The sequence below is a fragment of the Dipodomys merriami genome, unplaced genomic scaffold (genome assembly GCF_024711535.1).
Source record: "Dipodomys merriami isolate MVZ:Mamm:240054 unplaced genomic scaffold, mDipMer1.0.p SCAF_28, whole genome shotgun sequence".
In the NCBI taxonomy this organism is placed as follows: Eukaryota; Metazoa; Chordata; class Mammalia; order Rodentia; family Heteromyidae; genus Dipodomys; species Dipodomys merriami.
The window spans coordinates 8,870,579-8,885,600 of NW_027204270.1; the positions used below are offsets into that span (position 1 = coordinate 8,870,579).

Consider the following 15,022-nt stretch of genomic DNA (forward strand, 5'->3'; position numbering starts at 1 on the left):
GCACAATGACCTTCCTACCCTAGTGCACGTGACAAGCACGTAACAAGCACGTGACCCATCCCTGAGTCAGCCACTCCAGCATCTCACAGGAACCCCCTGGTGCCTTTTGCTGTTTTCTCTATAAAACTTAGGCTTCTGCAATTCAAAGAGAGTCTTGTCCCCATCCACAACCTAAAGGCAGCCAGGGAGCTCTGGAAGTTGGACTGCTAACACACAAGCTGTTTTCTTCTAGCTTTATTAACTTTTAAGCTTTTCCCTGTTTTCCTATCAGGGCCAAACCCACCTCCTGGCAGCTGCTTGTCTTGAGTATTTGAATTAGATTCCTGAGAGCTGATTAAAACAGATTTGAGGCCTCAAACAAAAGAGCTTCTAAAATACAAGCGAGGTCTAGGCTGTTCCAAAGCCACTGCGCCCCTCACCTGAGGGCCTGAGGCCTCGTCTCTGGAAAGGTCTTCAGGGCTGGCAGGCCGGAGGTCTGTGGCACTGGTGGTTTGCTGTCATGGTGCCCAAGCATGTGGGCAGGAACTGGCAGGATAATGAGTGGGTGTCCTCAGTACATGGGGGAACCTTCTAGGCTGAGTCCTTGGGTCCTTCGCCCTGTCTTCTTTCTTTTTTTTTTTTTTTTTTGGTCGGTCGTGGGCTTGAACTCTGGGCCTGGGCACTGTCCAGCTCTTCAGCTCAAGGCTAGCACTCTACCACTTGAGCCCCACAGCACCACTTCTGGCTTTTTCTGCGTATGTGGTGCTGAGGAATCAAAACCAGGGCCTCATGCATGCAAGGCAAGCACTCTACCACTGAGCCACCTTCCCAGCCACACCTAACCCCATCTTCTTCTTCTTTTTTAATACTTTTTATTGTAAAGATACTGTACAGAGGGGTTACAGTTACATGAGTAATGAATACATTTCCTATCGAGCATTGTTACTCCCTCCTTTGATTTTCCCTGACCATCCCTTCCCTCCCCACATCCCCAACTCCTCCTCCTCCCAAGTTGTAAAGTTTGTTTTCAACATAGTGTCTTGTACATCTCATTGTTACACTGGGTCAACCTGTATCCTTGTTTCAGCATTTTGTTATTTCCCTTCCCTCCCCGAATTAGAAATATATATATACAAGATGCAGAGCATGGAATCAAAGACAGTGACAGCAGGGGTTATATCATGGGGGAAGAACAAACAAAAGAAACAAAAAAAAACCCACACAGTAAATTAAAAAACAACAGTGACAAAGAAAAAACTTCTTGCGTCCTTATCTTGGGGTTCATTTCGCTTAGCATCATCTTATATGGTCATAGGTACATAGTAGCACCGTCTTCTTTTATAAGTCAAGTTTTTGCCTAGGGAAACAGACAAAAAGCTAGGGTTGATATGTCATCAAGGCCCTGCCCTTCCAGGGAACAGCAAGGTAGACCCCCTGACCCTGCCGCCTGCCCGCTAGCCCAGCCCTGCCCGGCTTTCCAGCCTCCCGCACTGAGCCACACGCATTTCATTTGCCTTCCGAGCGATGTGCAATCTTCACACTTAGGGAATCCCAGTACACACTGGGAAAGGAGCTTTCTGTGGGTATTGTGTGAATGGTTAAAAAACAAAACAAAACACAAAAGCTGGGCACCCATGGCTCACGCCTGTAATCTTAGCTACTTAGGGGGCTAAAATCTGAGGATTGTGGTTCAAAGCCAGCCCAGGCAGGAAAGTCTGGGAGACTCTTACTCCCAATTAACCACCAGAAAACCAGAAGTGGCGCTGTGGCTCAAGTGGAGAGCACTCTTCAGCTGAAGAGTTGAGGGACAGAGCCCAGGCCTAGAGTTCAAGCTCCACGTCTGACAAAACAAAACAAAACAAAAACTCAAAAACCTCTCTCTCTCTCTCTCTCTCTCTCTCTCTCTCTCTATATATATATATATATATATATATATATATATATATATATATATAGACAGGTGCTGGTGGTCCACTCCTGTAATCCTAGCCACTCAGGAGACTGAGATCTGAGGATGCGGTTCAAAGCCAGCCTGGGCAAGAAAGTCTGTAAGACTCTTATCCCTACTAAACTACCAAAAAAGCCAGAAGTGGAGTTGTGGCTCTTGTGATAGAGTGCTAGCCCTACAGGACACACCCTAGCCCTGAGTTCAAGCCCCAGGACTGTTTGTCTGTCCATTAAAACTCAATATTAGCCAGGCATGGAAGGTCATCCTCCAATCCCAGAATTCAGGAAGCTAAGGCCAGAGCAGTTGGATAATATCAAGTTCTAGACCAGCCCGGGCTACATAGCAAGGCTCTGCCTGGGAAAATGGAACAGAAAGGGAAGGGACTTCAGAATTATGTGAAAATAAATATGATAAAAACCAACCTGAGTCCATGTTCCCAGACCCCTAAAGCAATTAGTGACCCTTTTCATTCAAACCATCAGAGACCCTGAATTCAAATCCTGGTTCAGACAACTGTGCCTTTTGGCTGGGTGGTGTGTAACTAAGCAGTTGTTGTGAGTCATTTTACCATCTACCTGAGGGAACAGCTGCATCTCTGTGGGACGATGTGGACCAGTTTTGGATAAGGATGAGCTAAGATGGAGTGTTCACCCTCCCCTCAAAGGTCATGCTCATTCTACTGGCCAGAGCAGCTCTCTCTGTCCTCTTGGAGCATCTGAAAGCCAGGTGACCACATCCAGCCTTGATGGCCAAGGGTTTCCCCAGAGGATAAAAGACACAGATGCTTGTTGATCCAGAGTTCAGTGTTTTGGTTTTCTTTTTCCCTGTTTTTTTTTTGTTGTTGTTGTTGTTTTGTTTTCTGCAGGCAAAAGCCAGGTGCTCTGAATAGACCAGTGAAAAGTTAAACAGGACCCCTTGTTTCTTGTCCTGGGACAGCCACAGGGCCTCACCTTGGCTAATAAATACATAGTTGGTAAAGACTTAACTACCCCTGCCAGAGTGAGGGGTAGAGTGGGGTGTGGCCTGTCCCAGAGAGAGGAGGGCCAGAGGCTGGTCTGCTCATGCCAAACCTGGTGGATGCCATAGCCAACACACAGCAAGGCCAAGTTAATAAACACTCCTTCAGTTCTCCAGGCTTCCTATTTCGCACACCTCCTTCTTGGCAGCCCACGAACACAGTACCTTGCATCCTCTATTAGAACCTACTCTAGGAAACCAGAGCCATACTCAGATACCACTTGACTGGAATTCATCATGTGTTGGAAACTCCTATGTTAATGGTATGTGGAGATGGTGTCTTTGGAAAGCAATTAAAGTTAGATGAGGTCCTGGGGGTGGGGCTTCCAGATGGAATTAGTGCCCCCCTTTTTTCCTTTACAGTCTCACAAACCACTTTTTATTTTATTTGGCAATAACTGGAATTGAACACAGGGCTTCATGCTTTAGCCATGCCCTCCCTCCCCTTGATGTTTAGTTCTCTTTTTTGTTTTCCTAGTCCTGGGGCTTAAACTCAGGGCCTGGGTGCTGTCCCTGAGCTCCTTTTGCTCAAGGCTAGCACTCTACCACTTGAGCCACAGCGCCACTTCTAGCTTTTTCTGTTTATGTGGTGCTAAGGAATGGAACCCAGGGCTTCGAGCATGCTAGGTAAGCGCTCTACCACTAAGCCACATTCCCACCCATTCATTCATCTTTAATAAGATCTCTTGCTTTTTGTCTGGCCCTGCCTTAGACTGTGATCTTCCTACTGCTGCTTCCCAAGTAGCTGGTGTTTTAGATAAACACCACCAGACAAGGCTGGAGTTTGCTTGCAGAAAGTACCTTGTGGCCATGTGATACCTCTTACTGTGTTAGGACACAGTGAAAAGACCCTCACCAGATTTGGGCCCTTGATCGTGGGCTTCCTAGCTTTTAGGAATGTGAAAACGTAGATCTTCCTTTTCTTTATAAAGTACCCAGTTTCAGATACTCCATTGAAGTAACCCAAAACAGACGAAGACCCCATCTCTATCAAAGTCTGCAAGATGGGCTGTGCCAGGGCTAGCTACCCTTTCTAGGAATTTTTGCAGTGAGAAGGGGGTAGGGTTTTAGCTGAGGAACAAGCCACCGTGGAATCATCCAGGTTTTTGGAAGAAAGGGAAGCATGCTCAGGGGGGAGAGGTGCTGGTGGACTTTCTCAGCATCCCAGAAACCATAGATGTCACTTGCAGCTTCCACTTTTGCCTGGTCAAGCTGACTGACTCTATGTCATATACCGTGGACCCAACTTTTGAGTTTCAAGCTGGATTGGGGTTGATCTATGGGTGAAGATTGTCTGAAGCACTGGCAGAAATCACAACACCAAATTATGGAACAGGGCCAGATGCTGATAGATTATATATAATATGTATTTGAAAGTGATAGAGCCGGGCACCAGTGGCTCACGCCTGCAATCCTAGCTACTCAGGAGGCTAAGATCTGAGGATCGTGGTTCAAAGCCAGCCTGGGCAGGAAAGTCCATGAGACTCTTAGCTCCAATTAACCACTAGAAAACCGGAAGTGGTGCTGTGGCTCAATAGAGCACTCGCCTTGAGCTGAAGAGCTGAGGGACAGCGCCCAAGCCCAGAGTTCAAGCCCCACGACCGAACAAAAAACAACAAACAACAAAAAAAGAAAGTGATAGAAACGTGAGTACATAATAAGCCAAGCTCCTGACTTCAGGGAGCCTGTGGAATCCTCAAAGGTCCTAGAGGAACACCACAGAGGCAGAAACATTTTGGGACCCCCACTTTAGGGAAGCAACACTGAGACTTGATATCAGAGCCCCTGAATTTGCTAGGCAGGAGTACCAACACTTGGGCCATGCCCCAGCCCTTTTTGCTAGAGCTATTTTTCCAATAGGTCCCTTTGTTTTTTACCCAACCTGACCTCAGCACCATGATCCTCTTATCTCTGTCTCCCAAATAGCTGAGATTACAAGTATGAGTCACGTACCTGTCCAAGCTCAGTCCTTTGAGGACCCCACGCTGGAGTTGGGCAGTGGTAAAGCTGGAGGAGATTGAGCTCAGCACAGGGACAGGGCTGGGGGTCTTTGGCTGGCCAATGCACACAGATTTCCTGTAGGTGGGAGGATCGTGGTGTGAGTCCAGCCTCTAAGGCAAAATCTCAACAAAAAGACTGAGACATGTCTCGAGACAGAGCACATAACAGCAAGCTTGAGCTCTGAGACCCAGAGTTCACACACTAATATCACAAAAGAAGGAAGGAAGGAAGGAAGGAAGGAAGGAAGAAAGGAAGGAAGGAAGGAAAGAAGAAAGGAAGGAAGGAAGGAAGGAAGGAAGGAAGGAAGGAAGGAAGGAAGGAAGGAAGGAAGGAAGGAAGAGAAGCATAAAACAAAAATACTCAGAAGCTGAAGAGCACTCAGGGCCTAGTGGACAAACCATCCAGGGATTGGAGGAGTCTTGGCTGTGCTTCAAGCCCTTCAATGCAGAATTGATGCTTCCATTTCAAGGAAGCCCAGTGCTCCTGTGGCCCAGCTACCAGGCAGTCAGAGTGCTGTGATTGTCATTCACACACACACACACACACACACACACACACACACACACACACACACACACACACACACACACACACACACACACACACCCCTCCGTGTCAGTACAACCACCACCCACAGCCTCATTGGTCTTGCCAAATGCATTTTGGTCCCAGCCCCAGGCCTAGACATACAACTCATTCTGCAGTCACAGACAGCTGTTCAGCCATGCTTTCTGGACTGTGTAGAGGCCGTAAAGAACACAGGCAGGACCAGAGACCCCAACCTCAATCTCCAGCATCACTCCCTCCGACCCCCAGCATAGAGGGTCCCATACCCAATTCTCTAGCTCAGCTTTCCCATTAACGCTTTAAGGTCCGCCTGCTCCCTGAACACACTTTATAAACATCCTCTAGTGAATCCTCCAACAGGCACAAGGTTACAGACAAGTTACCATCTTCATCTATGGCAGAGGGCTCACAACTTCAGAACTTGCCAGAAATGTAGATTCCCCACACGCCCATCCCCAACATAATGAATGAGAATGTTACAACTGGGCCCCAGTGATCTGTGTCTTAACTCAGTAATCTAGGAAAACCCTGAGTGAGTCAGCTTGAAGCCAGGTCTCCTGAAGACCTTCCTGGATCAAAGGTCATTTAGAAACAACTGAGATTGTGCACATTTTTTTTTCTGGTCCCAGGACTTGAACTCAGGGTGAACTCAGGGTGCTAATAGCGTGGGTGCTATTCTTGAGCTTCTTTGTGCTCAAGGCTTACACTCCACGACTTGAGCCACAGCACCAGTTCAGTCTTTTTCTGGGTAGTTCATTGGAGATAAGAGTCTCACAAGCTTTTCGGTCCAGGCTGGCTTCAAACTGTGATTCTTAGATCTCAGCCTCCTGAGTAACTAGGATTACAGGCATGAGCCACCAGTACCTGGCTTACAAATTCTTTTTTTTTTTTGGTCAGTCGTGGGGCCTGAACTCTGGGCCTCTGGGCCTGGGCGCTGTCCCTCAGCTGTTCAGATCAAGGCTAGCGCTCTACCACTTGAGTGTCAGCCCCACTTCCTGCTTTTTCTGCTTATGTGGTACTGAGGAATCGAACCCAGGGCCTCATGCATGCAAGGCAAGTGCTCTACCACTGAGCCACCTTTCCAGTCCCACAAATTCTTTTTTTTTTCCCCCACAAATTCTTATATTACAGGATAACATGGTTTCTTATGAAGCCAGAGTAATTCAGACCATACTGAAAATTGTCATGAAAGTAGATAAATGAACCAAATGAAAAGGTTGGAAAATTCAGGTAGTGTGACAAAGTCTTTTTCTGTGGGCCTGGCACCAGTGGCTCACACCTGGCAATCCCAGCGACTCAGGAGGTTGAGATTTGAGGATCCATGTTTGAAGCCAGCTCAGGAAAGAAAGTCCATGAGATTCCCCATCCCCATCTGACCACCAAAAAGCTAGAAGTGGAGGTATGGCTCAAATGGTAAGGCACCAGCCTTGAGTAGAAAAAAGCCAAGTGAGAGTAAGAGACCCTGAGTTCAAGCTCCAGTACCAGCACACACACACACACATGTGCACACGCACACATATGTGCACACACATGCACGCACACACACACGTTTTTACTGTGGTCAGTCAAAGATGCTGGATCAACTAATTTTTTTAAAAATCCCAACAGTTGGGGAAGAATGTACAAATATAAGTTTGTACATTTGTACAAAAGTACAAATGTAAGTTCTTTTGCTGCCAGTACACACTTTCTGAGATCAGATTCAGATGGCCCAAGCAGCAGTAGAGTGGAAGCGGTAGGTCTAAACTTCCGGATTAAATGGGATGAGTTCAGCTGTGAGCAGATACAGGTCAGCACCTGACCTGACTTGCTGGCACCCACATCTTGAATCACAGGGAGTTCAGCCTTTGCTCAACACTTGCCAAACCCCCCACAGCTGGCCAAGTTCCCCATCCCCAGCCTGGTGGCAAACCCCCCTAAACTCCCCCCACCCCCACCCCAAGCCCACCCAGCTCAGTCTCCTTCACACCGACTGTTTTTTTGTAAGCCATCAAATTCGGTATTTCCACAGGAACAATCGTATGCTTGGCATGGACAACAGCCCTGGAGCTTTGCCGCTCCCTTCATCCCGCAACGAGAAAAATGCTCGCTGGTGCTCCCCACTTTAAAAAAAATAAATCAATAAATAACACAGTCATCATCAGTATAGTATAAGAAAATAACGAAAGCGAGCCGTTCATTGCCCGTGCCTCTTTTCTCCTCTGATGGTTGAACGGCATTAAAAACTCATTTAGGGGGAGCTGTGCTCCCCCTCCCCCACCCCCCCCCCCCACTTCCCCACCCACCCACAGCCCAGTTGTGGCCATGTAATTCTAAACCTAGTCTGAGCTCTCTGCTTTGGAGCTGGCCAAACAGAGCAGGGGGGCGGTCCTAGGGCTGGGGGAGGGCTGGGACCACCTGATGCCCCCCCTCGCTCCCCCCTCCTCCTCTGGAGGGATAAATGTGGCCCGCTGGCTTGCCCAGTTGTCAGCTGCCAAGTTTGTTCTCCTGGTACCCGCAGCCAGGGTGTCCCGGGGCGCCTGGGTGCTGGCTCCTGCGCCTCTGACCCTCCCCCACCCACCCCGTGCAGCACTCAGAGCAGATCCCCCGGGAAGATGTGGAGGAAGCCAGTGCTGCTGTGGATTTTGGGGAGCGCCTGGCTCTGTGTCCCAGCAAAGGGAGGTGAGTGTCCGCTGGGCTGCCTGCCCGCCCTGGGCCACTGGCTACCAGCGGCTGGAACTTGCTGGAGACCTGAGCCTGGGGGGCAGAGAAGAAGGAGAAGAGGGGAAAGGAGGAGAGGGGAGGAGAGGAGAGGCTGAGTCCCAAGGACACAGGGTAGGTAGCAGGAGGATCTTCACTAACCACAGGCAGCAAGGGTGGAAGCAGAGAGGGCCCGTCTTCCCTGACACACAGGCTGGCTGTGTGTCGGTGTGCAGGAGCAATGTCCAGGGTCCCAGGAGCTTATGCAGGAGCTTGTGCAGTGTGCAGGAGGGCTGGGCGCTGGTCTCTCTATGTGCCGTGCTAGCTTGGACACACTCAGGACCTCAGCTAAGAGGCCAGCCTTAACCTCTTTAGGGAGGTGTGTGTGTGTGTGTGTGTGTGTGTGTGTGAGAGAGAGAGAGAGAGAGAGAGAGAGAGAGAGAGAGAGAGAGAGAGAGAGAGAGAGAGAGAGAGAGAGAGAGAGAGAGATTGTTCTTTGTTTTGTTTTCTTGAGACAGGGTCTCGCTATGTTCTTCAGACTGGGCTGAGACTCCTAAGTGAGCCCAGGCTGGTCTCCAGCTGTTGCTGCCACTGTGATCCTAGGGCCGGAATTGCAGGCATGCACCCTTATGCTCTCCTGGATTGCTGGCTTTCTACTTTCTTTTTCTCCCCTGTGGCTGAGGATGGAGCCCAGGGCCTTGTGCATACCAGGCAAGCTGTCTGTCACAGAGCTGAACTCTCAGCCCTGGGGAATTGCTCGTGCGCCTTGAGGTTTAAGTGGGTTTGGGGTTGTGGGTTAGGGCTGAAGTTGGCCAATAATATCCTTAACTTGTGTCGTTAATGGACTTGATCTGATGGCAGGGTCATTGTGTGTGTGTGTGTGTGTGTGCGTGTACGTGTGTGTGTGTGTGTGTCTGCGCGCACACACACACCTCTGCCCCCATGCTGTGAGGGTGGCCCCTGAGAACATCTGCCTATATTTTCTTTGTGATCTTGGATTTTACTGATGTCTACTTTCCTGATAATATAAGCTCAAAAGGAGACACAGCAGCCTTGAATACCCACCCCCCCAGGTTAAAAACACAAAACTTGCAATAGTAGTTGTTCACTAAATATCACTGGAGGAATTAGGAGAGAGAAAGTATTCCTCAGGGATGGTGGCTGTTGAATCTTTTAACTTTACTTTCTTTTGTTGTTGCTTCTTCTTCCCCTCCTCCTCCTCCTCCTCCTCCTCCTCCTCCTCCTCCTCCTCCTCCTCCTCCTCCTCCTCCTTTTTCTTCTTCCTTTTGGCATTGGGGCTTAAATTCAAGATCTGGGCCCTGTGTCAGCTTTTTCACACAAGTCCATCTCTCTTCTGTTTTCCTGAGTTGATTCTGGTGGGAATCTTTTCTGGAGAGGGACCAGTCTGCTGGAAGGTGGGCCCAGGCGAGGCTTCCATAATTCTGCCCAGAAAATCCCTCACCTTGGAGAAAGTACACAGAGTGTGTGCGCCAGCTTTCTAGAGTCACCTTCCCAGCCCACGTCTGCTTCAAAGGGACTGAAGCCACTCTCCCTGGGGGAGGGTAGCACGAAGGGGGCTGGGGCAGGCCCATCTTTGGAACTTCTCTTTCCAGTGGAATATTGTGCACCAGTCCCTTCCATTTCCATTTTGGCAGGAGCGTGCACCACTGACGTGATTTTGTGCTCCCCACGTGTAAGCTGAGGGAGGCTCCTACCTGAGCCAAACCCCAGAAAAAATGAACTGAGTTACTTCCTTTGTTACCTAAGCAGGGAATGACTGCAATTCTTAGGGCAGTTCTTGGATTTATTTCATTTTATTTTAATGTGTGTGTGTGTGTATGTGTGTCTGCGTACGTGTGTGCGTGTGTGTGCATGTGTGCGTGCGTGTGTGTGCATGTGCATGAGTGTATGGTGTGTGTGTGTGTATGGTGTGTGTGCGTGTGTGTGTATGGTGTGTGTATACGTGTGTATACGTGTGTGTATGTATGTGTGGTGTGTGTGTATGGTGTGTGTGCGTGTGCGCGAGTGTGCTGGCCCTGGAGCTTGAGCTTGGTGCTCAAGGCTAGCGCTCTAGCACTGGAACCGAGGCTTCACTTCTGGCTTTTTGGTGGTTCATTGTATATAAGCAACTCAAAGACTTTCAAGCAAGGATCCTCAGATCTCAGCCTCCTGAATAACCAGGATGACAGGTGTGGGCCACCAATGCCCGGCTGATATTTTTTTTAATGTGTGTACTGGACTCCTCGTGCTGGCTTTCAACAGTGATCTTCAGATCTCAGCCTCCTGAGTGGCTGAGATTACTGCAGTGAACCATCGGCCCTGGCATTTAAGATAGTTCTTGAATGTCAAAGGTACTCTTGACAGGCTGTGTCCAGTCTTGTCTGGAAAACCAGCCTCCCTTGATCCTGGAAACCCCAGTGCTGAGAAAAGAAGCCAACTGAGGAGGAGGGATGGAGGGGGAGCTTTAAGGTGGGGGGGGGGGGGAGCTGCTCTGCTCACAAAGAGCTGAGGCCCTGCAGGGGTTTTGTCTTGAGTATAAAGCGTGAGAGGACTTGAATATGAATGAATGACTTCACTGAGCTGAGCTATTGTTGGCTGTGATGGGGGAGGGGAGAGGAGCAGGGCTGTCGTCCTCCCCCTCCCCTCCCCACATCACTATGAATGGAAGAATGTCAGCAACCTCCTCTCAGAGTCTGAGCCCTTCCAGTTCCCCACACCCAGTGAGCGCGCTAATCTGGTTCCATTTTTATAAAATGGTTTTTGTAAAAAAAGAAAAGAAAGAAAAAAAAGAACTGGGCCTGTCCTCATCACAGTGTGTTTGTGAAATTCTGTACACTGCTAACTTGCAGCTAATCTTTGTGTGCTCTTCCCGGAGCAAGCCACCCAGGATTAATCATAAGATGAATACATTTCTCTTGTGATTTCCCTGAAATGCTTGCCAGTTCTGGGATCTTCAGAGTTGCTGATTGTGTTTGGTTAAGGCACTGAAAACAGTTCGGGTATGTTGGAGGGTTTTGTGAGGGAGGCCTAAGGTCTAACATCCCAGAGAGAATTCACTACAGACATTCAAAAGGTGTCCAGGCAGGAAACGGCTGCGTCTAGACACGATCAACAGGACCAAACTCCTCCTCCACTCTGCTTTTCTGAAAGGATTAGAGCAGAAGTGACTTTATATCTGTTACCACATCTGTAAATTACACAGTTATCCCAGAATATGCCAGGCCTAGGATTCAAATACAGGTTTAATGCCAAACCTCAAGCTCTTTCTACTATACTACCCTGTACTAAAAACAAAGTAAGACAGAAAACAAAGTTTGCACGCAAAACTAAAGGTTAGCCTCACTTTCAGCTCTTGACTCATATAACTGTAAGCTCTCTGTACCATTATAATAACAATTAAAATTTAAATTTAAAAAAAGAATAAGCAGTTAGCCTGTAATCCTAACTACTCAGAAGGCTGAGATCTGAGGACCTTGATTTAAAGCCAGTTTGGGAAGAAAAGTCCCTGATATTCTTATTTCCAATTAACCAGTAAAAAGTTCCAATGGCAGAGAGCCATCCTTGAGCAGAAAAAGCTGAGAGCACTAGACCTGAGTCCCAGTACTGGCATCAAAGAAGAAAAAAAAGTTCCTTGATTCATTCTACACTTTGGAGAGACACACACTTCACTGTGTGGGGCACTCTTCGGAATCCTTGCCAACAAAGAACAAACCTATGCTCTAAATTCCACTGGCTTATCTGAATATTTGTCATACTTCTGCCTTCAGAGAGCGGGCATGCCAGGTTAGAACTTGCAGAAGTATTTTAGAGGGAGGGGAAGAGGAAAAAGGAGAGTAAAAAGAAGAGTTCTCTTATGGAAGTGTCCCATGTGAACTTCTGTTCATGTATGCATGCGTGCATGCTTGCATTCATGCTGGTCCTGGGGCTTGAACTCAGGGCCTAGGAACTGTCCCTGAGCTTTTTTCCTCACAGCTAACACTCTACCACTTGAGCCACAGCTTCACTACTGATTTTTTTGATGGTTAATTGGAGATTAAGAGTCTCATGAACTTTATTACCCAGGCTGGCTTTGAACTGTGATCCTCAAATGTTAGTCTTGTGGGTAGCTAAGATTACAGACATGAGCCACAGGTACTTGGCCTGTATGAACTTTGGTTGGAAGAGATTCATATAATCAGAGAAGTTGGGGTACTCCCGTCCCTTCTCAAATCAAGTGTGCAGTCTCTGAGATTCGCCTTGGTGTTTCGTGGGGTGGGCAAGAAATTAAATTCCATTTGATTAGAAATTCGAATCCTTGCCACTGATTTTTTGAAACTTTTTTAGGAATGGAAGGTGATTAGATATTTCATCCCAAGCCTGTGAGATAGAGCCAGGCTACGAGGAACTGGAACCCTGCCAAATTCATCTGAGGCAGGAAATCAAGATGGCTGCCTCCTCCATGTGCCCACCCCAGGCCCATTTCCCAGCCTGTCCACTGCTGGCAGGTTGCTGGCAGGCTCTCTTGACCTTCCACAGACAGGCAGCCCAACTTGCTTTCATAGGTGTTGTGCCCAGGTCTTTTTTCGGAGAGAAGATGGGTTTGTCCTTGAAGGCAAAGATGCTAAATCCAGGGAGAGGCTGTGACCCAGGCCCAGTGTTCACTCAGTTGTTCAAGAAGCAGAAAACTGGGCTGGGAAGGTGGCTTAGTGGTAGAGTGCTTGCCTCGCAGGCATGAAGCCCTAGGTTTGATTCCTCAGTACCACATACACAGAAAAACTAGAAGCAATGCTGTGGCTCAAGTGGTAGAGTTAACACTCTGCTCAGGGACAGTGCTTAGGCCTTGAGTTCAAGCTCCAGGACTGGCAAAAAAAAAAAAAAAAAAAAAAAAAAAAAGGCAGAAAACAGGGATTGAAGGGAGATACAAAATGTGATACCATTTTCAAAAAACAAACCAGCCTGATGCTGGTAATCCCAGATCTTCAGGAGGCTGAGATCTGAGGATCATGGTTCAAAGCCAACCCAAGCAAAAGAGTCAGACTCTTTCCTCCAAGTAGCCAGCCAAAAGCCAGATTGGAACTGTGGCTTCATTGGTAGAGAGCTAGCTTGAGTGAAAAAGCTAAGGGACAGAGCAAAGGCCCTGAGTTCCAGCACCAAGACTAAATCTAAAACCTAACAAATGGGCTACCACCTCACAAAGTATAAATGAAAAATAGAGAAGAGGTGCTAGAGGATTGGTAAACATTTCGGATGAGGTCATGGTATTTCCCATCATTCATCAACATGAGCGTGTCTCATCTGTAAGAACGAAGCACTGTGGATTGAAGACAGGCTGAGAGCCAATGGGTAGCATCCTGCCCAAAGCAGAAGGAGTTCATTCACCTACAGTCCCTAGAAAAGGAGAGGAAAGGATGGGATTAATTTGTTGGTATTAAAGCTGCCCTGTCCAAGGAGTTCATTTATTTAACAAGTATTTATCGAGTAGCTGTTGTATGGTCTGTCATTAGGAGCCAAGTTGCCATAAGCCCTGCTTAGACAGGTGCAGAGATGTGCATCTGGGAGCTGTGGGTTTCCTGACCCCAATCGGAGTGGTTCCATGGAAATTGGGGTCTCTGTTCCATGGGTGTCTCAGCATGTTCCATCCAGTAGGGGCCTTCTTAGATTTTGTAGATCAAACAGCATCTCAGAAATGTATCCTTCACCTGAGACAGGTATGTCTTAGATAGCAAATACGTGTAATACCAGAAAACTGTTTCCTGTTTGTGTGTGTGTGTGTGTGTGTGTGTGTGTGTGTGTGTGTGTGTGTGTGTGTGTGTGTGTGTGTGTTGGTACTAGGAGTTGAATTTAGGGCCTGTATGCTAGTCTTCAGCTTTTACACTCAAGGTTGATATTCTACCACTAGAACCACATACCACTCCACTTTTGGCTTTTTTATGGTTAATTGGACTTTCCAGTACAGGCTGGTTTCCAACTGTGATCTCAGCCTCCTGAGTAGCTAGGATTACAGACATGAGCCACCAGTGCCCAGCTTCAACTTTTTTCCAGCTCTTACAACATTCATTCCCATATTAAATTTTTTTATTGATAGATAATATACATGCCATAAAATAAATCTTTTAGAGGAAATCAGCAGTCTCCTAATAAAGTCAGAGTTGTGCAACTATCACCACTGAATAATTATAGAACTGTGTGTGTGTGTGTGTGTGTGTGTGTGTGTGTGTGTGTGTGTGTGTGTGTACATGCACTGGTCCTGGAGCCTAAACTCAGGGCTTGGGTGCAGCTTTTATTCAAGACTAGTGCTCTACCACTTGAGCCACAGTTCTACTGCTGGCTGTTTGGTAGTTAATTGGGGGATTGGAGTCTTACAGACTTTCATGCCTGGGCTGACTTTGAACTGTGATTCTCAGATCTCAGCCCTCTGAGTAGCTAGGATTTCAGGTGTGAGCACCAATAGGCTCCTGGCTCTTTTCAATTGTTTATACAGTTTGTTTTTTGGTTTAGTTTTGGGGGGTTTTTTTTGGTCAGTCATAGGGCTTGAAACTGGGCTGGGAGCTGTACCTCAGCCCTTCAGCTCAAGGCTAGCACTCTACCACTTGAGCCACAGTGCCACTTCCGGTTTTCTGGTGATTAATTGGAGATAAGAGACTCACGGACTTTCCTGCCTGGGCTGGCTTTGAACCATGATCCTCAGATCTCAGCCTCCTGAGTAGCTAGGATTACAGGCATGAGCCACCAGCACCTGGCCTATGCAGTCTGTGTTAAAGCCTTGAACTCTAGTACATCTTACTTTATTTTCTGCCATATTGAGGAAGTCATTGCTTAACCAAGTTTGAAAGATTTAGTCTTAGGTTATAT

At 47.7% G+C, this 15,022-nt stretch overlaps 1 protein-coding gene and 1 long non-coding RNA gene across 2 annotated transcripts in view; one reads left to right on the forward strand and one right to left on the reverse strand.

The window, feature by feature from the left end:
• Window positions 1–1,030: 1,030 nt before the first annotated feature.
• LOC138838196 (uncharacterized) lies at window positions 1,031–8,412 on the reverse strand. Its single transcript, XR_011375571.1, has 3 exons — window positions 8,354–8,412; window positions 4,898–5,020; window positions 1,031–1,336 (listed from the first exon to the last, which is right to left on the reverse strand). It is a non-coding gene; the product is annotated as an uncharacterized lncRNA (long non-coding RNA).
• Window positions 7,997–15,022, forward strand: part of LOC138838195 (podoplanin-like) — a 28,795-nt gene continuing 21,769 nt past the window's right edge. Inside the window, exon 1 of the mRNA XM_070037414.1 lies at window positions 7,997–8,173. Coding sequence (XP_069893515.1) covers window positions 8,107–8,173 — 67 coding nt within the window. The 5' untranslated portion in view covers window positions 7,997–8,106. The remainder of the gene's footprint in view (window positions 8,174–15,022) is intronic.